The following is an 18,347-nucleotide window of genomic DNA, read 5'->3' as shown; positions in this document are numbered from 1 at the left end:
TTTAAGCTTAACTGATATAAACAACCGATTGTTTTTCTGTGTATTGTTGTATAACTGCTTGAGTTATTGGCTAAACTTGATTCCTGTTCTGCATTTATACAAAGAATTTCATTAAACCTTAAAAAGTTTTCAGAAACCCCTCTTAAACAATTCACCCCCCCCCCCCCTCTTGTTTAAGGCCATATATTCTAACAATTGACATCAAGAACTTGGTACTTAAAAAATATTCAAGTTTGATCCTAAAATCTTTTTTCAATGGCTGAAAAACTACATTTTGGGGAGGGTGCCTCAATTAACAAGCCACCTTTGTTTTGTGGTTTGAATTATCAGTTATGGAAGGTTAGAATGAAAATCTGTGTTGAATCTCTTGATAAAGGAATTTGGGATGCATTTGAAAATGGCCCTATTATTCCTAAATTGGAAAATGATGGATCTTCTATTGAAAAACCATGGTCCCAATGGACTGATGCTGAAAATAAAAAGGCCAAGTTTGATTGCATTGCCAAAAATATCATAACCTCTGCTTTGAACTCTGATGAATTTTTCAGGATCTCACATTGTGCATCTGCTAAGGAAATGTGGGATACTCTAAAGGTCACCCATGAAGGAACAAATGATGTGAAGAGAGCAAGGAAACATATTGTAATACAAGAGTATGAAATGTTCATAATGCTCAAAGGAGAATCAATTGTTGAAGTAGAAAAGTGATTCACTCACATTATCAATCATCTAATGAGTCTTGGAAAAATATTTGACAAAGAGGAGTTGAACATCAAGATTCTCAAGTGTCTTGATAGATCTTGGCAACCTAAAGTCACGGCTATCTCAAAATCAAAGGACTTGACATCTTTGACTACAACCTCCTTGTTTGGAAAGCTTAGAGAACATGAGTTGGAGATGAATAGACTCAATGTTCAAGAAAGTGAAGACAAGCATGTAAGGAACATTACTTTGAAAGCTTCCAAGCACAAGAATAAGCAAGACTTAAGTGATGAATGTGAGGAAGAAAATCTTAGTTTGCTATCCAAAAAGTTCAGCAAATTCTTGAAGAGAAACCGCAACAAGGAATCCAACAAAGAAAGGTATGGAAACAAGAAAACTAGTGATTTCAATTCTAACAATTACACTTTCTTTGGTTGTGGAGAACAAGGGCATATAAAATTTGAAGGCAAGGAAAAGAAGTCAAGCAATAAGGAAAAGAAAGGAAAATCAAGAAGAGCCTATATTGCTTGGGATGAAAATGAAGTCTCTTCATCAAGCTCCTCATCAAGTGAAGATGAAAAAGCCAATTTGTGTTTGATGGCTGAAGGAGATGATGATTCAAGCAACTCAAGCAGTGTAAGTTCTTGTGCCTCCTTAAATGCTGAAAACTATAGTCAATTGCTTCAAGCTTTTAAAGAAACTCATGAAGAAGCTAACTGATTGGCTCTCTTAAACAACCGATTGAAAGGATTGAATAACTGGCTTGAAAATAGAGTCAAGACTCTTGAAGAAGAATTGGAAAAGTCAAAAACTAATTTTGAAAATATTGAAATGCATTGCAAAAATTCTTCTTACTTGTGTGACTCTAAAGTTTGTGAAAATTGTAAAATTCTTGAGAATAAGGTCCACTATCTTGTAAGAACTGTGGATAAACTTTCAAAGGGTAAATCCAACTTTGAAACTGTCTTGGCATCCCAAAAATGTGTTTTAGGAAAATATGGTTTGGGATTTAATCCTCAAAACAAGAAAAATGGGATTTCAAAGCCTTTTTCGATTGAAAGGTGTCAGAAAAACAATCGATTGAAAGATCGAAACAACCGGTTGTTACATGTTTTTATTGCATGAAGAGAGGCCACTTAGTTAGATTCTGTAAAATTAGGAAATATTTGTTCCTAAAGGTATTATGAGATGGATTCCCAAAGGCTCTGAAGTTTCAAGTGATGAAGATGAATCAAAAGGATCCACATTTGTAAGGGGACTAAATTTTGTTGCTTGAATTTATTGTGTTGCAGGGATACTAAAAGAAGCATGGGGTCTTGAGTTATCAGATCAAGCTTTTGGAAGGAAATGATTTTTTCTGGAATAGAATTAAGGTTCTATGCCAGCTCAAGGCGTCTTGAAAGTCAAAAGAAGCATTCTTGATCATGAATAATGACTCATTGAAGGGAGTCCATGACAAAAGGATAAGACTTTCTTTCTCTTTGTTTTTCAATTATAAATTCATGCTAAAATCTTCATCTATCTGTATATGTACAATTACATTTTGATTCTTCTCTATTTTTTTGTTTTAAAGACAAACATTGGTGCTGCTTCAGAAAAACAACTTATTGTTTTCTCAAAACAACTAATTGTTTTCTCGAAACAACTGATTGTTTCTTCTCTGGCAGCACTGCATAAAATTTATTTAATTTCTTTATGCATTTTATCTTTTACATATTTTTTAAAAAAAGGATTATGAGTCAATAAAACAGTCATGAGGTCTGATTTGGTTCAGGAGAAAGTTGTTTCTTGTCATAAAAGGAATATATTCCATATCTTGGAAATTCAAGTGCCTTTATGACTAGTCAAATCCACATGTGCTGACCATGTGATTTTCTAATAAGGTGTGACGTGGTTATGTGCAAGATTGGACCAGATTCCTCTCCTGAAACCCACTGCAATCAAAGGATCAAAGAGGATTTATGTTTTGCTATAAAATCCTTTGCATCCGTTTTTCTACACAAAAACAACCCATCGGCATATCTCTTGTTGCATCTCATATCTTCCTCTGCTTTTCTGATTTCTCTCATTCTGGTTTCATGGATTCCACTCCTCCATCATAAAAAAGGATTAAAACCAGAGTTGTAAGATCAGGAGGACGTCTTGAAGGCTGTTTTTCAGGAGACAATGAATTGATTGAGAAATATCACTTTGAAACAAGTAGAAAAGTGATAAACAATTCAAAAGTTGTCTCTTTTAGCTGGTTGAAGAGTCAAAAGTTGGATGATGTGAGAAGACTAATAAAAGAACAACTGCTGAAGAGGTTCTTAGAGATGAAAGGGAACATCTATCTGAATCTTATTCGGGTTTTCTACACCAATTTAAAGTTTGAAAGTGACAATCTTGTCTCTCATGTCAAGGGTGTGGATATGGAGATCACTCATGAGGTGTGGGTTGATGTGACTGGCCTAAAGTATGCTGGTTTGAGAATCAACAAAGGGAACATTGATGTGGTGGAAGATTTCAACAAAATTCAATATTACAAAAGCTGTTTGACGAATCCTCATACACAAGTAAGAACTTGTTTTGTTGAAGGGTTGAAATTGAATGAAAGATTGTTGGCTTTCATTGTCACTTGGATTCTAACACCAAGAGGGAGCAACCATTTTGTTCTCATTGAGGAAGATCTTGTCTACATATACTGCATAATGAGCAAAGTCAAGATCAATTGGATCCATATCATCAAGGAATACATGCAAAAATCTATGAGGTTAAGTGACTATCATTATCCTTGTGCTATCTTGATTTCTAAATTCTTAAACTATTTTGAAGTGAATCTTGAGGATGAAACATCTGAGTTCCACTTGAGGGTAAAATCAACACATGAAGTGAACAATGGTTCACTAAGCAAGATGGGTTTTACCAAGATTAATGGAAGATGGGTAAGTAAGGATTGTAAACATGGTGGTTCCTCAAGTCGAATTCATGTTGAACATGGTGAAGAAGATCAAGAAGTTGCTGAAGGTGCTGATATGAATGTTCAAGATGAAGAACAACCTGCTACTGATTTAGGTGCTGGAACAAGTGATGGACATCAAGGAAATAAGACTCCTTCAATGTCTTCCTTTGAGAGTTACATGGTTAATAGGCTGGACAACATTGCTGAAAACCAAAGAAATCTTCATGATCTTTGTGTTACAAATTTTCAGAACTTTGACAACAGATTTCAAAGCATGGATACACGTTTTCAGACCCTTGATGAACAGATTGAAGTTGTTCAGAACCATCTTTTTGAGTTGCAGTATGATAAAGAAGATTGAAGCCAAAACAATCGGTTGATATCACGAAACAACCGATTATGAATCTTGAAAGCCAAGTTTTGTTATTCTTTCTATGCTTGTATTGCTTTATTTTGGACTATTCTATTTTCATCTCTTCCTAAAGTGTATTTGTGAAGACAAATAAGGGGAGAATACGGTTCATGTGTTGTCCTACAAACTGTTATAACCTGCTATAATTTTGTTTTATAATTCTGATGTAATCTGGTTTGTATGGAGTTTTTGTTTGGTGTGTTTTAGCTTGGTTTTTTGGCTGTTTTTTCATCTGTTATGATTATGTAGAAAACTGGTTTATGTACCATCTTAACCTGCTATGAGAGATGTTTTGCATTGCATAGCTTTTTTGTTTTGCAAGTGTTGTTTCAGATTCAATCAAGATCAACACAAGCAACTAGGGATTTGTCTTCATCAAATAGGGGGAGATTGTTGATCAAGAGTGATCATGTGCTTTGAAGAATCCAAATCCAAGGTGTTTGATGCAAGGCTGATGTTGCTGCTGTGTTTGGGTGGGATCTGGGTAGAATAGAATGTGATCCACTCCTTTGTTGAATCTAAAACTGATGTGATTTAAAACCTTTTTTTTAAATCAAGTGTTCTTCCAACTAAATGAAAAACAACCTGTTGTTTTGTCGAATCAACCGGTTGTTTTGCTCTTAGGAGTTTTGAAAAAGGTTGAAAACTGTTTTGGTTCGGTTGACATAAAAATCAAGCCAAAACAATCGGTTGTTTCGTGGTTTCAACCGATTGTTTCTTTGAAAATCCTAACAGAATTTAGTTTTGAATGGTGAATCTATTTTAAATGTTTTCTAACTGAATACGCTCCTTCATTAATTGTTTTGACCAATCTTTGGAAAATATGGTTTGTTTATGTTTTCAAATATGTAAGAAACATTTTTGAGAAATTATGTTTGACAGATTTGATTCTAAGATTTCAAGATTCACATCAAGCTTTGGATTTTCAAGAGAGAGTGGAATATGATTGCAATTGTATTCAATTCAGATTGTACTGTGATCAGGTGTAATCCTTTCTAAACCTACTGTATTTCTGGTGTTGTGTTGTCAATGAGTGTTGTGTGCTCTTGAGGTGTTCAAGATCAATACTCTTGGTGTGGTTTGCCAAAGGTAGTGTGTTTCTCTAAGGGTTCAAGGTCACTACTTTGGTGGTTTGTGTTTGTAATCTGGTTTGATTGCTTAGTGGATTACTCAGTGGTATTCTGGGGACTGGATGTAGCTCTTGGCTTAAGAGTGAACCAGTATAAATTGTTTGTGTTTTTCTCTCTTACCCTGAACTCATTTAAATTTTGTTTTAAGCTTAACTGATATAAACAACCGATTGTTTTGAAGAAACATTCGATTGTTTTTCTGTGTATTGTTGTATAAATGCTTGAGTTCTTGGCTAAACTTGATTCCTGTTCTGCATTTATACAAAGAATTTCATTAAACCTGAAAAAGTTTTCAGAAACCCCTCTTAAACAATTCACCCCCTCTTAAATAGATGACCACAAAATTGGTTTTCTTCTTCTTGACCTTTTTCTCACTTTTACAAGACTTTTTGATGGAGAAGAAAGTATCTCACGTACTTGGTTGAAGGAGAACTAATTTCTTTTTCTTAAAAGCAATCATTAACACATTCCATCAATGGGCCTAAAAAATATAACATATGTGATAGGTTGGGGACTGGGAGAACTATTGTCTTCGGATGTCACTCGGTCGGTCGTACTTCACTTCCTCCTTCGGTTCTTCTCGTAGGATGACTCCTCAGGCGGGTGGGGTACCTGCAGATGGCACTCCAATGCTCAAGTCAGTGGGGTATCGTATTCGGCTGGCTAGAATACTGTAGATAATGACGTACCTTCTTCCTTGGAATGCATGATATTTATATTACCTTGATGGGCCCTCGCTGTTGGGCCGGATTAGGGGGTTGTTTAGCGATTAGGGTTGGATTAGGCCGTTCCTTAACCGTGGGTTAGCCTTTGCTAATTGGGTCAACGGTTTGACTTGAGCACCTTATGTCGGTCGGCCACATATGACACGTGGTCGATCTCATACCTTAAAGTATGGTCTTGACGCATGGGTTGACCGGGTCAATAGACCGGTCGGCCATCCCGGTACATGATATAATTAGATTGTAGGTATGTTCTTCTTCTTTAAAATGTGCATTTTATTATCTGAAAAACCAATGCCTTTTAGAAACACAACCTCATTATAACTTTGTAAAAGACCTTGAGATTCATGCTTCTAATATGTTGGAGATATGAAGATGAAATGAAAAACAATTATGATTTGTTATGATTAAGTAAAAATAGAGAGCAACACTTACCTGTGAGCATATGAGAATAAATTCCTTGGTGAATTGTCATTTTATTGCTTTAGTTTGATCCTGAAAGTTGATTATATCTATATTTTGCTATATTTGAATTTGGAAGCAACATAACTTTCTAATTTAATTTCTTGTTTAGTGAATAAAGTTGTTTTGATATTAAATTCAAATATGATTTAGTTATATTCATTTACTTTGCTTGAGGTCAAGCAAGATCATAAGTTGGGGGGAGTTGATAAGTGTCATATTTTACTAATATTTCATATTAAAATACATGCACTTATGGATATTAATTGATAAAATAACTATAATATAACCAATAATTTATGAATTTAAACCTTTTTACATATATTTTTGTGATTATAATTTGAATAAGAACGATTTATTCCTAAATCTATGTTAATTTTATGATTCTAGGGAAGAATGAAGATGAAAGGACAAAAAGAGAATGTACAAAGATAAAAAAGGAAAGTTGAAATGCTTCAGCACTCGTCCAAGCCAAAAGCTTCCAGACGATCTCGTCCAATCTCGTCCAGGCGAGAACACTCCAGACACATTGGTCCTGTTTTGGTCCAACTCGCCCAGATGAGCCCAATCACACACAAGCGAGAAATCACTTAGCCCAAGTTATACTAGGTTAATTATGAGGTGTGAAGCACTAGACATTAATGGGGAGAATAAAAGGTGTTAGAAAACCCTAGAGGAGGCAACTGTCAAGGAAAAACATCCTGAATCTTTTTTTCTTGCTTTCCATGCTTATAATGGCCAATATGAATGGCTAATTTTACCCTTTGGGATTGGGAGTTATCTGTTCAAACTCCTATGCATTGAGGTGATATTTAAATATAATATTTTTTTTTCTTGATTGATGATTGGTATTGTCATTTTATTTGTAATGTTTGTTTACCATTATCAAGATCCTTATATTTGACTGAAAAGTGTCTCTAAGTTTCTGACCCAAATGACAATGCTTAAATATTTGAATGCTATGAATATATTTGAAATGTTAATTGCTATCAACATCTAATAGTAATGCTAGTTTTTATAAATATGCGAGGAATCAATATTTAGGAGACTCTCAATAATTTTATATGGCGAAGAATCGATATAAATGACTTTTATATGGGCATCAAAGCTTCTTTGTATAACAAATAACACTTTTATTCATAGAGATCTCCATCAAGACGTTTACATACAACTCCCTTTAGGTTTTCAGTACAAAAATGGAAATCAACTTTGCAAACTTCAACATTGCTTATATGGATTAAAACAAGTTATGAGACAGTGGTACGCAAAACTATCTCAATTTCTAATTTCTCATAGGTATCCTTATTTCTCCTCAAATCATTCCCTATTTTTGAAGCACTCTAGCCATTCTACATCTGGTCTTTTGGTTTATGTTGACGACATTATCCACACTGAAAATGATTATGGGGAAATCCCTCGAATAAATTCTTCTTGATCATAACTTTCTCATTAAAAACCTTGGAGATCTTACTTCCTTGGTATTTAGGTGGCACAAAACAACAAAGGAATACACATCTCTCAGCAATACACCTTAGATATCCTCAAACTAAATTGCTTGCATTGAGTTCCTGCTCCTACACCTATGGCTCATTCTTCTCGTCTTTATGTGGACAATTATGATAAAATCAACTATCAATACTCTTTCCAATACAAAAGAATTATAAGACATCTCATTTATCTGACTATTACATTTCCCATCATCACTTATGCAATTCATCAACTAAGCAAATTCGTTTCCTCACCCACTAATGACCATCAACAAGATGTCTTTTAGATCCTAAGGTATTTGAAAGGAGTTCCCTATCATGGTATGTTTCTTATAAATCACAACACCATTCAATTAAAAGCTTTTAGTGATTCGGATTAGGCCAATTATCCACAAACACAAATATCTATTACATGATACTCAACCTTAATCTTGGAGATTCCATCATATCTTGAAAGTCAAAGAAACAACCCACTAAATCCAAAAGTTCATTAGAGGTAGAATATTGTGAGCTTGCTACTACTATGTGTGAAATACAATTAATCACTTGCCCTTTTAAAGATTTTCGTGTGTCTTATTCCAAATCACCAACCCTTGTATATTGTGATAACCAATCAACAACAAAAAAATTGTCTCAAATCAAGTCATTCATGAATGAATGAAGCACATCAAAATCGACTATGACATTGTTCACAAGAAAATTAACGTTTGTTTGATCAAGCTTCTTTCTCTTGCTTCAATGCTCATATCTTTACCAAACATTCCTCTAACTTCGTTCAAGGGCTTATTTTCGAACTTGGAATTTTCCAGGAGATTATTTTTTGGTTTTCTTATCCATTTTTCGCTTATCACTAGTTAGTTGTTTTAGTTTTTCCTTTTGGTTTTCTGTTTAGTTTTCTTTTAGTTAGAATTAGAGGCCAAAATAAGAGGGGAGGGGGGTGAATTATTTTTGAAATATTTTCGCAAAAATTTAAGTTAGAGTGAAAAGGTATGAAGACTCAATCAATGTGGAAATTTTGTTCAACCAATAAAAAATTGTTTTAAGTTTGATTCTAAAAAATCAACCAGTTGCTTTCACGAAACAATTGGTTGTTTATGCCAGCAGAATTGAAAAACAATGTTGAAATAGTTTATGAGTGTAGGGATAGAGAGAATCACACAAGATGTTTATACTGCTTTGCTCTTAACAAAGAGTTACATCCAGTCCTCAGCTAACCACTGAGAATTCACTATGCAATCAACCCTAAGTCTTGAACCTTTCAAGAACACACACCACTTTATGGTAAACAACACCAGAAACACCTTCTGAAACTTCCTTACACAAGAACACACAGAAATACAATGTTCAAGGAAGAAGGGAATAGAATACACATGAGTAAATCAAAGCTTAAAGTTCAGAAGTACAAAATCCAATCCTATTTCACACACTTGAGATGATCTAAAGCTTTTGAAATCTTAAAAACTGTTTTTGATTAATCTCTCTTTCTTCGTTAATGCATAAGAGCGTAAACCAACCTTTATATACCCCAATCAAATGGTCAAAGCAGTTAATTCAAAAACCAAAAGCTGTTGGAATCATTTAAATTAGATTAAAATCACTTAACAATTTTTTTTTAAGTTTTTCACATAAACAGCCAGTTGATTTATCGAAACAACCAGTTGATTTATCGAAACAACCAGTTGATTTATCGAAACAACCTGTTGATTCTGTTTGACAGCAAAGCCAAAACAAAGCCAAGCTTTTCCAAATCATTGTAAAAACCACTAAGTGTCAAACAACCAGTTGATTCGACATTTCAACAGGTTGAAATTTAATTCACACACTTTTAGAAAACCCATCTTTTCAAAAAGGTAAAGATTCAATTGAACTTGAATCATCTTAAGGAGTTAATTGACAAGTTAAAAACTACAAGACACCACACACACCCAGTAGGTCTTCAAGCTTTCCACTTGGATTTGAAGACATCAAAGCATCTTGTTCAACTGTGTTTCCTTATATATAAACCCTTCTCCATCCTCTCAATGATACAAAGATATATATAATCTTTCTGTTTTCTTGTTTCATGTTCTCTCCCTGTCTCTTTATTCTCAGTTTTCTTGTTGCTATGGAGGAAATCACTATAAGTAAGGGTGGACAAAAAATCCAAATTATCAAATCCAATCCATAATTATCCAAATCAATATTACTTTAAGTCCATTTAAATAGATTTATTTTAAAATCTAAATCCATATTTTTGGATTTTAAATCCAATCCATTCAACTAGATTTGGATTGGATAATTTTTTTTTATTTTAAAAATCCAAAATCAAGATTATTTAACATTCATTTTAAATAATTTTAGTATATTATGATTAGTAATTCTAGAAATATAATAGCTATTTTATGATTTTTTATAGAAACAAAATCCTTATTTATATATATATATATCATAAATTAAATTATTTTGCAATAATTAAAATAATAATATCAAAATAATATATATAAATAAATTATATATAGGATGTTAAAAGAAGTAATTGAATAAAATATATATAAATATATACAGTTATTTTATTCGTATTAAATAAAAAGTATATTACTGGTTAAATTACCTAACTTAAAAAATTCAATTACCTTAACTTGAACGTTTTTTGTTATCTAAATTATATTCCATTTTTAGCATGAATCTAATTAAAATTATGATAAAAAAAAACTAATAAAAATAGTTAAAAATGTTATAATTTTAAAATCGATAAATATGTTTTTGTAGGAATTAGACAGAGTAATATTTACATGTACTAAAAATATATTTAAATAAATATTAAATACACTTATCATTGATAAATAAGTATATTAGATGAATAGAAGATATTAAATTATCTCTTTTAGCATCTTACAATACTTCTTTATTTCATTGTGTGAAAGATATAAGCGATAACTAATATTTTAGTAAATATAACTTTATTGAATTTTATAAGCAATATTTTCGTCTTTATAATTTTAAATATTTTCTTTATTTTTATTATGTTCAAAATACTAACATGATTGATATTGATTATGTTATATTTGATAACATCATTTTTTTTATTGTTTGTATAAACATGTTATTTTTAATTTTAGTCATTATTTTATAACATTTTCTATTTTTGTTTGTTAAATACGTCATTTTTTTTCTTAAATCTCCTAAAAATGTCCACACAAATGTTATGATTTACTTTCAATTGATGTTAATGCAACAAATTTTATAAGGGCAAAAGTTTGTTCAAAATTTGTTAAACTAACAATGAGATTATGATTTTGAAATCAATTCTAGATGATAATTTAATCTAATTAATAAAGTGAATTTAATTTAATTTAAATTGAATTAAAAAATTTAAATTAATTTGATTTAATTAAAATGGATATGTAATTTACATTCAATTTAAATTGGATTTAGTGTGATCTAAACTGATCTTACAAACTGCAATCAATGATTCTTAAAATAATTTTAATCTGTGAACAAACTAACTTTAATAGTATTAAGATGTTTTACAAATTACAGGTTATAAAAAAAAGGGTTTTTGACTATGATGGGTTATTTTTTATTTTTTTTTATTAAAATGGGGTTCGTTTAAAAAAATTTACAAATTTAGGCAAGTCGTGCCAATTCGGCATGACTTCATATGCACAAATCGTCTCAATTAGACACGACTTCTACCATGTCATACTGAAGTCGTACCAAATTGGCACGACTTCTGCCATATCATGCTGAAGTCGTGCCAACTTGACATGATTTCTGTCACGTCATATTTTTTTTTAATTTTATTATTTATATATTGGGTAGTAAGTTATGTAATGTTAAAAATTAATTTGATACATAATTTTCTAAGACTGATAGTTTTAAGGAACAAAAAATTGGATAATCGTGTCAAATTGAAACGATTTGTGCATATAAATTCGTGCCGAATTGGCACGACTTACCTAAATTTATATTTTTTTTTTTTTAAATAACCTCATTTTAATAAAATGAAAAAAAAAAAAAAAAAAAAGTCCATCATACTTAAAAACCCTATAAAAAACATCCTCCAAACAAGTCTTCCATTACCCAAGTAATCAAACAGATAGTTATTTCCTTGAGGTCTTGTCTACTCATCAACAGAGAAGAACATTCATCTTCTTCTCCAACATTAAAACCCCTTTTAGTACAAAATCATGTTGGATAGGATTGGTATGATCCCAGAACTGGTACAAACCCCATATTCGAATGTAAAAATAGCTACCCAAGACGCAAGAATTCAGATGATCATTCATTAGGATTATAATCCAACACCACACCTGAACATTGAACCAATGATTTTCTGGAGGATCTATTCGAATCGTTTTTAACGAGGCTCGGTGGTGTCAAAGAGAAACCCCATTGTTCCTCACCATTGAACCTCTCATACTGCACACACCCTCTCCCACGTCCACTCCCCACGCTTCTCGTTCTATACCCCCACGTGCCACTGCTCATTCTCGTAAAGCATGCACAACTATTCGCACGCTTAAGCCTGAAGTTCGCCATCTGGCTTTGTACCTCCTCCGGTAACCTTAGCGTAAACCTCTCATAGTTCTCCCCTGGCTGCGCCAATTGCCCCATTGAGTTCGATCGCGGAAACAAGAGAGTGGATAAGAACCCCGTGGACCTCGACCTTGATGGACGGCTCTGATGCAATGTGTGAATCCTCCGAAGCATATCCACCTTCGGCGAGTCCACGTCATCATGGCCTCTTTTTCCTTCCTCACTGATAACACTCTCTTGTTCATGTTCACCACTTTGATCTTCATCTTCATCTTCATCGGGTACCTGAATGGACAACATTGGTAGCATGTTCGTGTTCATGTTCATATCTTCAGGTTGTGGAACGAGGTTGGCGCGACACACTGGACAAGTGGAGTGAGACGTTAACCACAGGTCGATGCAATTAGGGTGGTACACGTGGCAACATTTGGGGATCACGCGAAGGGTTTCGTGGTCTTGGAACTCGCTCAAGCACACGGCGCATGCTAGCGTCTCTTTTCCGATTTTGAAACCCTTCACGTCGGAGTAGAGGAATGTGGGGAAGGTTTCTATGGTGGATTGGCTGAGACCGTTGGGTTCGCTTTGCGACGACGGATTACCGGTTGCGCCTGTGGATGCGGCGAGGTCGAGAATGCCACGTGTCTGTGCTTGTCGGTCGGAGCATTTGCGAGAGTAGAGAGAGATGAAGGCTGAGATGAGGAACATTACGGCGATGATGACCATGATGGCGATCACGGAATTGTTGTCGTCGGGTTCTATCGTCGGAGTTACCGATTGACCGGTTACTGGCGGTGACATGTGAATGAGAAGGTGCAAAAGAGCGAGCCATGCATGACCTTGGTCGAAAATGAGGAGTCTAATGAGAGTGCTCTCTTTTTGCATGCTCATTTTTTATTTATTTATGTATCATACGGTTGCATGCATATAATGATAACTCGTTAATTCCTTGATGTTAAAAGATGAACACTGGTAGTAACACCAAAGCACTGGTAATTTGTTTTTGTCTTGATGCATTGATCTCTTTGAGTAATCATTAAGAGAGGAAGAAAGAAAGCAGAAAAGACACGTATGAATATTATAATCGTGTTTCTGTGTTTAATTGGTGGTTTTCGTAGAAAATGTGGGCCTTTTGCCCAACGAATTATAGAAAGCGTGTAAATTTGGAACATGCATATTTTTTTTTAATGTTAATTTCTCACGAGTTTGGGAAGGCAATGGAGATTTGGCTCCTCTATGTTGTGCATGGCCAAAGGATAACATTTGTTAATTTTTATGCATGGTAAAATATTAGTGGTGTGTGGTTAACGGAAAGGGCAAGCATAGAAACATGCCAAAATCATATTGTATAATATGTTTTAAATAAGTTATAATTGGGGAAGGAATTTAGGACATGGGTTGGGCTAGTTTCATGTAATAAATAGGGATCACATAACATATTAATATTTTAATTATATTTTTTTAACTTGAAATACCAATATATATTATTATATTATTAAAATAATTGTGAAGTGGTATAACTTTTTTGGTGAGTGTGAAGTATAGTTTTCCCATAAATATGTACACGGATATGCATAAAGAAAGTTGAGTTATATTAATGATTTCTCATAATATTAAGAGGAAAATATATTTAAGTTGATAAATTAAATATTATCATATTATCAATTTCACATATAATATAAAAATATTTCATTAATTTAAATAAACTTTGTCATGTAAGTATGTTGGTGTCTTTGGTTGGATAACCCTATCACGCTTTATCAGACCTATATTTTTATTTGAATAGACCTCTCTTCGGTTGAAGCACTATTTTTTGTTTTTGAAATTATATGTTTATTCTCATCAGCATGCCTGTAGGCGAAGCAGGATGTGATTATGGTGTCAATATCTTAGGCATCTCAATTGTTAAGATTTTTATCTTTTGGTTGAAAGGTTTGATAGTTAGTGAAGATTTATTCTCTATTAAGGGAACCTCTGCTATTTTAGGAGTCTTTTTATTTTATTTTTTTTTCAAGGGTTGGGTGACTCTATTAAAGTGTTTTGAGATCACTTAATTTTTATTTTTTTTCTAAATACTCCTAGTACTTTCATTTATATAATCTTTTATAGTTCATCAAAAAAAAATGTACGCATGTTGGTTCCTCCATGAAAACGAGTATTATTAAGTTTTTTTGAACAACTCAATATCTAATTTAGTTGTTTTTATTGAAATTCATGTACTTGAAGTAACAAAAGAAAAAAAAAGATAATAAAAAGAAAAGAAAACAAATGTAAGAAATTAAGTTATAATTATTATTAATGTGTATTTTATGACTCAGTTATATGTTTTTCATAGTTTAGCTTATTCAATTTATGAATGAAGTTTAATGGATAACATTTAATTCATAAGATTATTATAATCAAATAAATATTTATATCATTAAAAAATAAAAGCAATAAATGATAAAAACAATATTCCAATGTTTCTTCAACAAAGATAATAATTATCTATGTAACATATACTATGAAGTAGAAATAAAAAAAATTATTTGAAAATGAAAATAATATAACTATTTCCATACTAAAAACTAATAAAACTATATTTTATCAAAAAATAAGGAAAAAATAGTACTTAATATTATTATATAATTCTAAACTAAAGAATAATATCTTCAATATTTTTATTTGAATATATATATATATTCAAAAAGAAAAGAAAATACATGAACTAGTGTAAGGAACTAAAAAGTTGTTTAAGAGTATAAAATTTATAAAAAAAAAATTAACTAATCAAACTTTATTTTAAAAAACTATCATCTTTAAAACCTTCTTCCCTTTACTCTAAATTTCTGAAAAAATCATTTATTCTTTTGAAGATCAAAGTCCACTCTAGGAATCTTGCTGAATAATAGAGGAAGTTTATCTTATCGGAATCTATTTTAGGGTATAAGCTCTTTTTCCTTTTTCTTGAATCAGTTTTGAGAAGTTTTGCATGTTTGGGGAACTTGGATGTATGTGGTGTTTCTAGAGAAAAACTGAATCTTTGTTAGTCTAGGAGCATAAATGTATCTTCAAATAATTGATCAAAATTTTTTGTGTACAAATTTAGTCTTTCATAGAGTTTCGTGGAGTTTGGAGCTTAAAGTTTTTTTAAGAAAGTTAAAAACAAGGGAAACTAGTTAAGTTTTTATTATTATTATTATTGTACCTTAGGATAAACTATATGAATGTAAAGAAGTATGTCCACATTGTTTTTATTTTTTGCAAGAATTTTGTGTTGATTCATTTAAGCTTAAAATGAATTTTTGTGTGGACTTGAATGACTTTAAATTGTTGTGCATTTATCTTTCTTTTTGTGTTAAGATAAATATGGGATAAATTTGATTCAATTTGGGATTGTTTTGAAGTATAATATTCCATGTTTGTTAGAAAAGGAAATTAAAACTTAGCCTAAATCAAATATGACCTATAATGAAGTCTACGAAATTTTTTCTTTTTTTTTCAGCAAAGAAAAAAATGAATAAAAAGGGAATACTTTTGGGGTATCCCAACCTGTATATAAGTACCAAGAAGCCCTCACCACCTATATGTTGAAGATGGATGAAGCTTCTTCTCCACTAGTCTTAGTATGTATGTTTGATGTAGAAAAATGTATAGTTTGCTTTGAAGTTTGTAATGTTGTTCTAGTAGTTAGAGTAAGTTAGAGTGTGTTTAAGGTGGCCTTTTGCCGAGTGACCTACATCATATCCTTAATCAAGGTGGTAAGATCAAGCACAAAAAGTTTTCAAAACTCTTTTTATCAATTACCTTAAGTTTTTCTCAAAATCAGGTTACTGCACAAAAATAAATATGTTGATTATGTAAAATAATAGATTTATTTATGAACTGGTGAAATGTTTTCAAAATTCTGTTAGAGCACGAAACAGTCTTATGTAGACCGTTATTTCTATTAAGATGAATTGGAAGTGTTTTCAGAAAAACAATTTGATTATTTTAACTTCAATATGTTCTTTTTATAACAACTTTCAACTGTTTTTGCAAAAACGGTTATGAATTGGTTTCTATATAAAGAGAGGCACATCTTACTTAAAAGACAACAGGGTGATCACATTTTTGAACATAAATCAAAGAGTTTTCATTGAGAGATAAAAGCTTTAAATGTTTTCTTGAAAGGTTCTCTTAAAGATTTAAAAGTGTGTTTGTTCATTTTGAGCCTTGGTCAAGGTTGAGGTGTTGTCACTATTGTGCTGCAGAAGAGTGTCTGTTGTTTTAGGTTTCTTGCATCTTCTTTTTAGGTGCTTTCTTTCCTTATTCATTCTTGTGTAAAGGTAGTTGTATAAACACTTCTTGATAGAGTTTCTTGGAGTGTTCTTGCTACTAAAATAGAGTTTTTCAGCATTGTGTATGTCTTTTTTTTAAGGGTTCAACAACCACAAGGTCTTGTAATTGGTTTTGTATTGTTAGTGGATTCCACCTTGGTGTGAGGTGAAACTGGATGTAGCCCTTAATGAGTGAACCAATATAAACTGTGTGTTCATCTTTCTTCTCAATCTCTGCACTCGTTTTCTGCATAATCCGATAATCTGCCAACAAATATATCTGTTGAATCAAAATTAAATCTGTTCTTTCTGGACTTGTTCATACTTTTCTTCAAAGATCCTGAATAAGTTCTTGATTGTTTGCAAATATATGAATATGTGTGTTGGCTGTTTAAAGAGAGTAATAAATCTTTAAACTAAATCTTTTCAAGATTCATATTTCCTTAAAGATCACTTGTTAAAGATTCAAAGTTTAATTTCTGGGTGGAAATATTGTTGCAGTAAAACAGCTTACACTGTTTTGGAAAAACTATATTTTAATCTCAAGCTAATCAGATTAAGGTTATGGATTTGAAAAAGTAATCAGAAAATAAATTTGTTCTTTTTTAAAATCAATTTGTTCTTTTTCTCATAATGACTGGAAAACAGTTTTTGTTTGTGAAATTTTTTAAAAGCTCAATTCGCCCCCCCCCCCCCCCCCCTCCTTGACCTTAGACACTAATAGACCCAACAATTGGTATCAAGAGCTAGGACTTGTATTTTACTCGAGTTTTGTGCATTATGTCTAAGTTTAAAATCTCTTTTGTTGAGGGTGCGTCTATCAATAAACCTCCTAAGTTTGGTGGATTGAATTATGCATTCTGGAAAATTAAAATGAAAATTTTCATGGAATCTATTGACATGGGAATTTGGGATGCAATGGTCAATGGAACTTTTGTGCCTATGCAGGTTGTCAAAGGAGAAACAGTAATGAAGCCATGGTCTCAATGGAATGAAACTGAAAAGAAGAAGGCTCAATATGATTCTCTAGCAAAGAATATCGTCACATCTACCTTGAATATGGATGAATTCTTCAGGGTGTCTCAGTACAACTCAGCTAAGGAGATGTGGGAAATATTAGAGGTAACTCGTGAGGGCACAGATGATGTTAAACGGGCTAGAAAGCATACCCTCATCCAAGAGTATGAATTCTTCAGGATGCAACTAGAAGAAGAGACTATGGCAGATGTGTAGAAAAGGTTTACACATATTATAAATCACCTCACTGGACTAGGTAAGGTTTTTAACAAGGAAGAGATCAACATAAAGGTGTTGAAATGTCTTGACAGAAGCTGACAGCCTAAGGTCACAACAATATCTGAAACCAAAGATTTATCCAAGTTGTCCACTGCTGCATTGTTTGGGAAATTGATGGAGCATGAACCAGAGCTCAAAAGACTGAAAGAACAAGAAACAATGGAGAGAAAAACCAAGGGAATTGCCTTGAAGACTAACATACAACATGAGACAAGTGAGAAGGAGGAGAATCCTAAACATGATGAGACCTTGAGTCTGCTCACCAAAAAGTTTAATAGATTCCTAAAAAGGATAAACTAAGACAGAACTCAACAAAGGAAGAGGTACTCTAAACCCAATGAATCAAATTCTTCAAATTTTACCTGCTTTGGTTGTGGTAAACCAG

General features: G+C 32.5%; 3 protein-coding genes across 3 annotated transcripts; 2 read left to right on the top strand and 1 right to left on the bottom strand.

Moving 5' to 3' along the window:
• The first annotated feature begins 345 nt into the window (after positions 1-345).
• LOC137825299 (uncharacterized) lies at positions 346-708 on the top strand. Its single transcript, XM_068630974.1, has one exon. The coding sequence runs from the start codon at positions 346-348 to the stop codon at positions 706-708; it is 363 nt and encodes a 120-aa protein (XP_068487075.1).
• An 11,174-nt stretch (positions 709-11,882) lies between these two features.
• On the bottom strand, positions 11,883-13,401 carry LOC137825625 (RING-H2 finger protein ATL11-like). The gene has a single exon (XM_068631342.1). The coding sequence runs from the start codon at positions 13,257-13,259 to the stop codon at positions 12,114-12,116; it is 1,146 nt and encodes a 381-aa protein (XP_068487443.1). The 5' UTR covers positions 13,260-13,401; the 3' UTR covers positions 11,883-12,113.
• Positions 13,402-17,566: 4,165 nt separating this feature from the next.
• Positions 17,567-17,899, top strand: LOC137825298 (uncharacterized). Its single transcript, XM_068630973.1, has one exon. It carries the CDS (start codon positions 17,567-17,569, stop codon positions 17,897-17,899), a length of 333 nt encoding a protein of 110 aa, XP_068487074.1.
• Positions 17,900-18,347: the final 448 nt, after the last annotated feature.

This window comes from Phaseolus vulgaris, chromosome 8, assembly GCF_000499845.2.
Source record: "Phaseolus vulgaris cultivar G19833 chromosome 8, P. vulgaris v2.0, whole genome shotgun sequence".
In the NCBI taxonomy this organism is placed as follows: domain Eukaryota; kingdom Viridiplantae; phylum Streptophyta; class Magnoliopsida; order Fabales; family Fabaceae; genus Phaseolus; species Phaseolus vulgaris.
This window is presented reverse-complemented; position numbering and strand designations above follow the sequence as displayed.

Coding starts and splice junctions, on each gene's coding strand:
- LOC137825299 (XM_068630974.1), top strand. CDS start 346: ATGAAAATCTGTGTTGAATCTCTTGATAAAGGAATTTGGGATGCATTT.
- LOC137825625 (XM_068631342.1), bottom strand. CDS start 13,259: ATGAGCATGCAAAAAGAGAGCACTCTCATTAGACTCCTCATTTTCGAC.
- LOC137825298 (XM_068630973.1), top strand. CDS start 17,567: ATGGGAATTTGGGATGCAATGGTCAATGGAACTTTTGTGCCTATGCAG.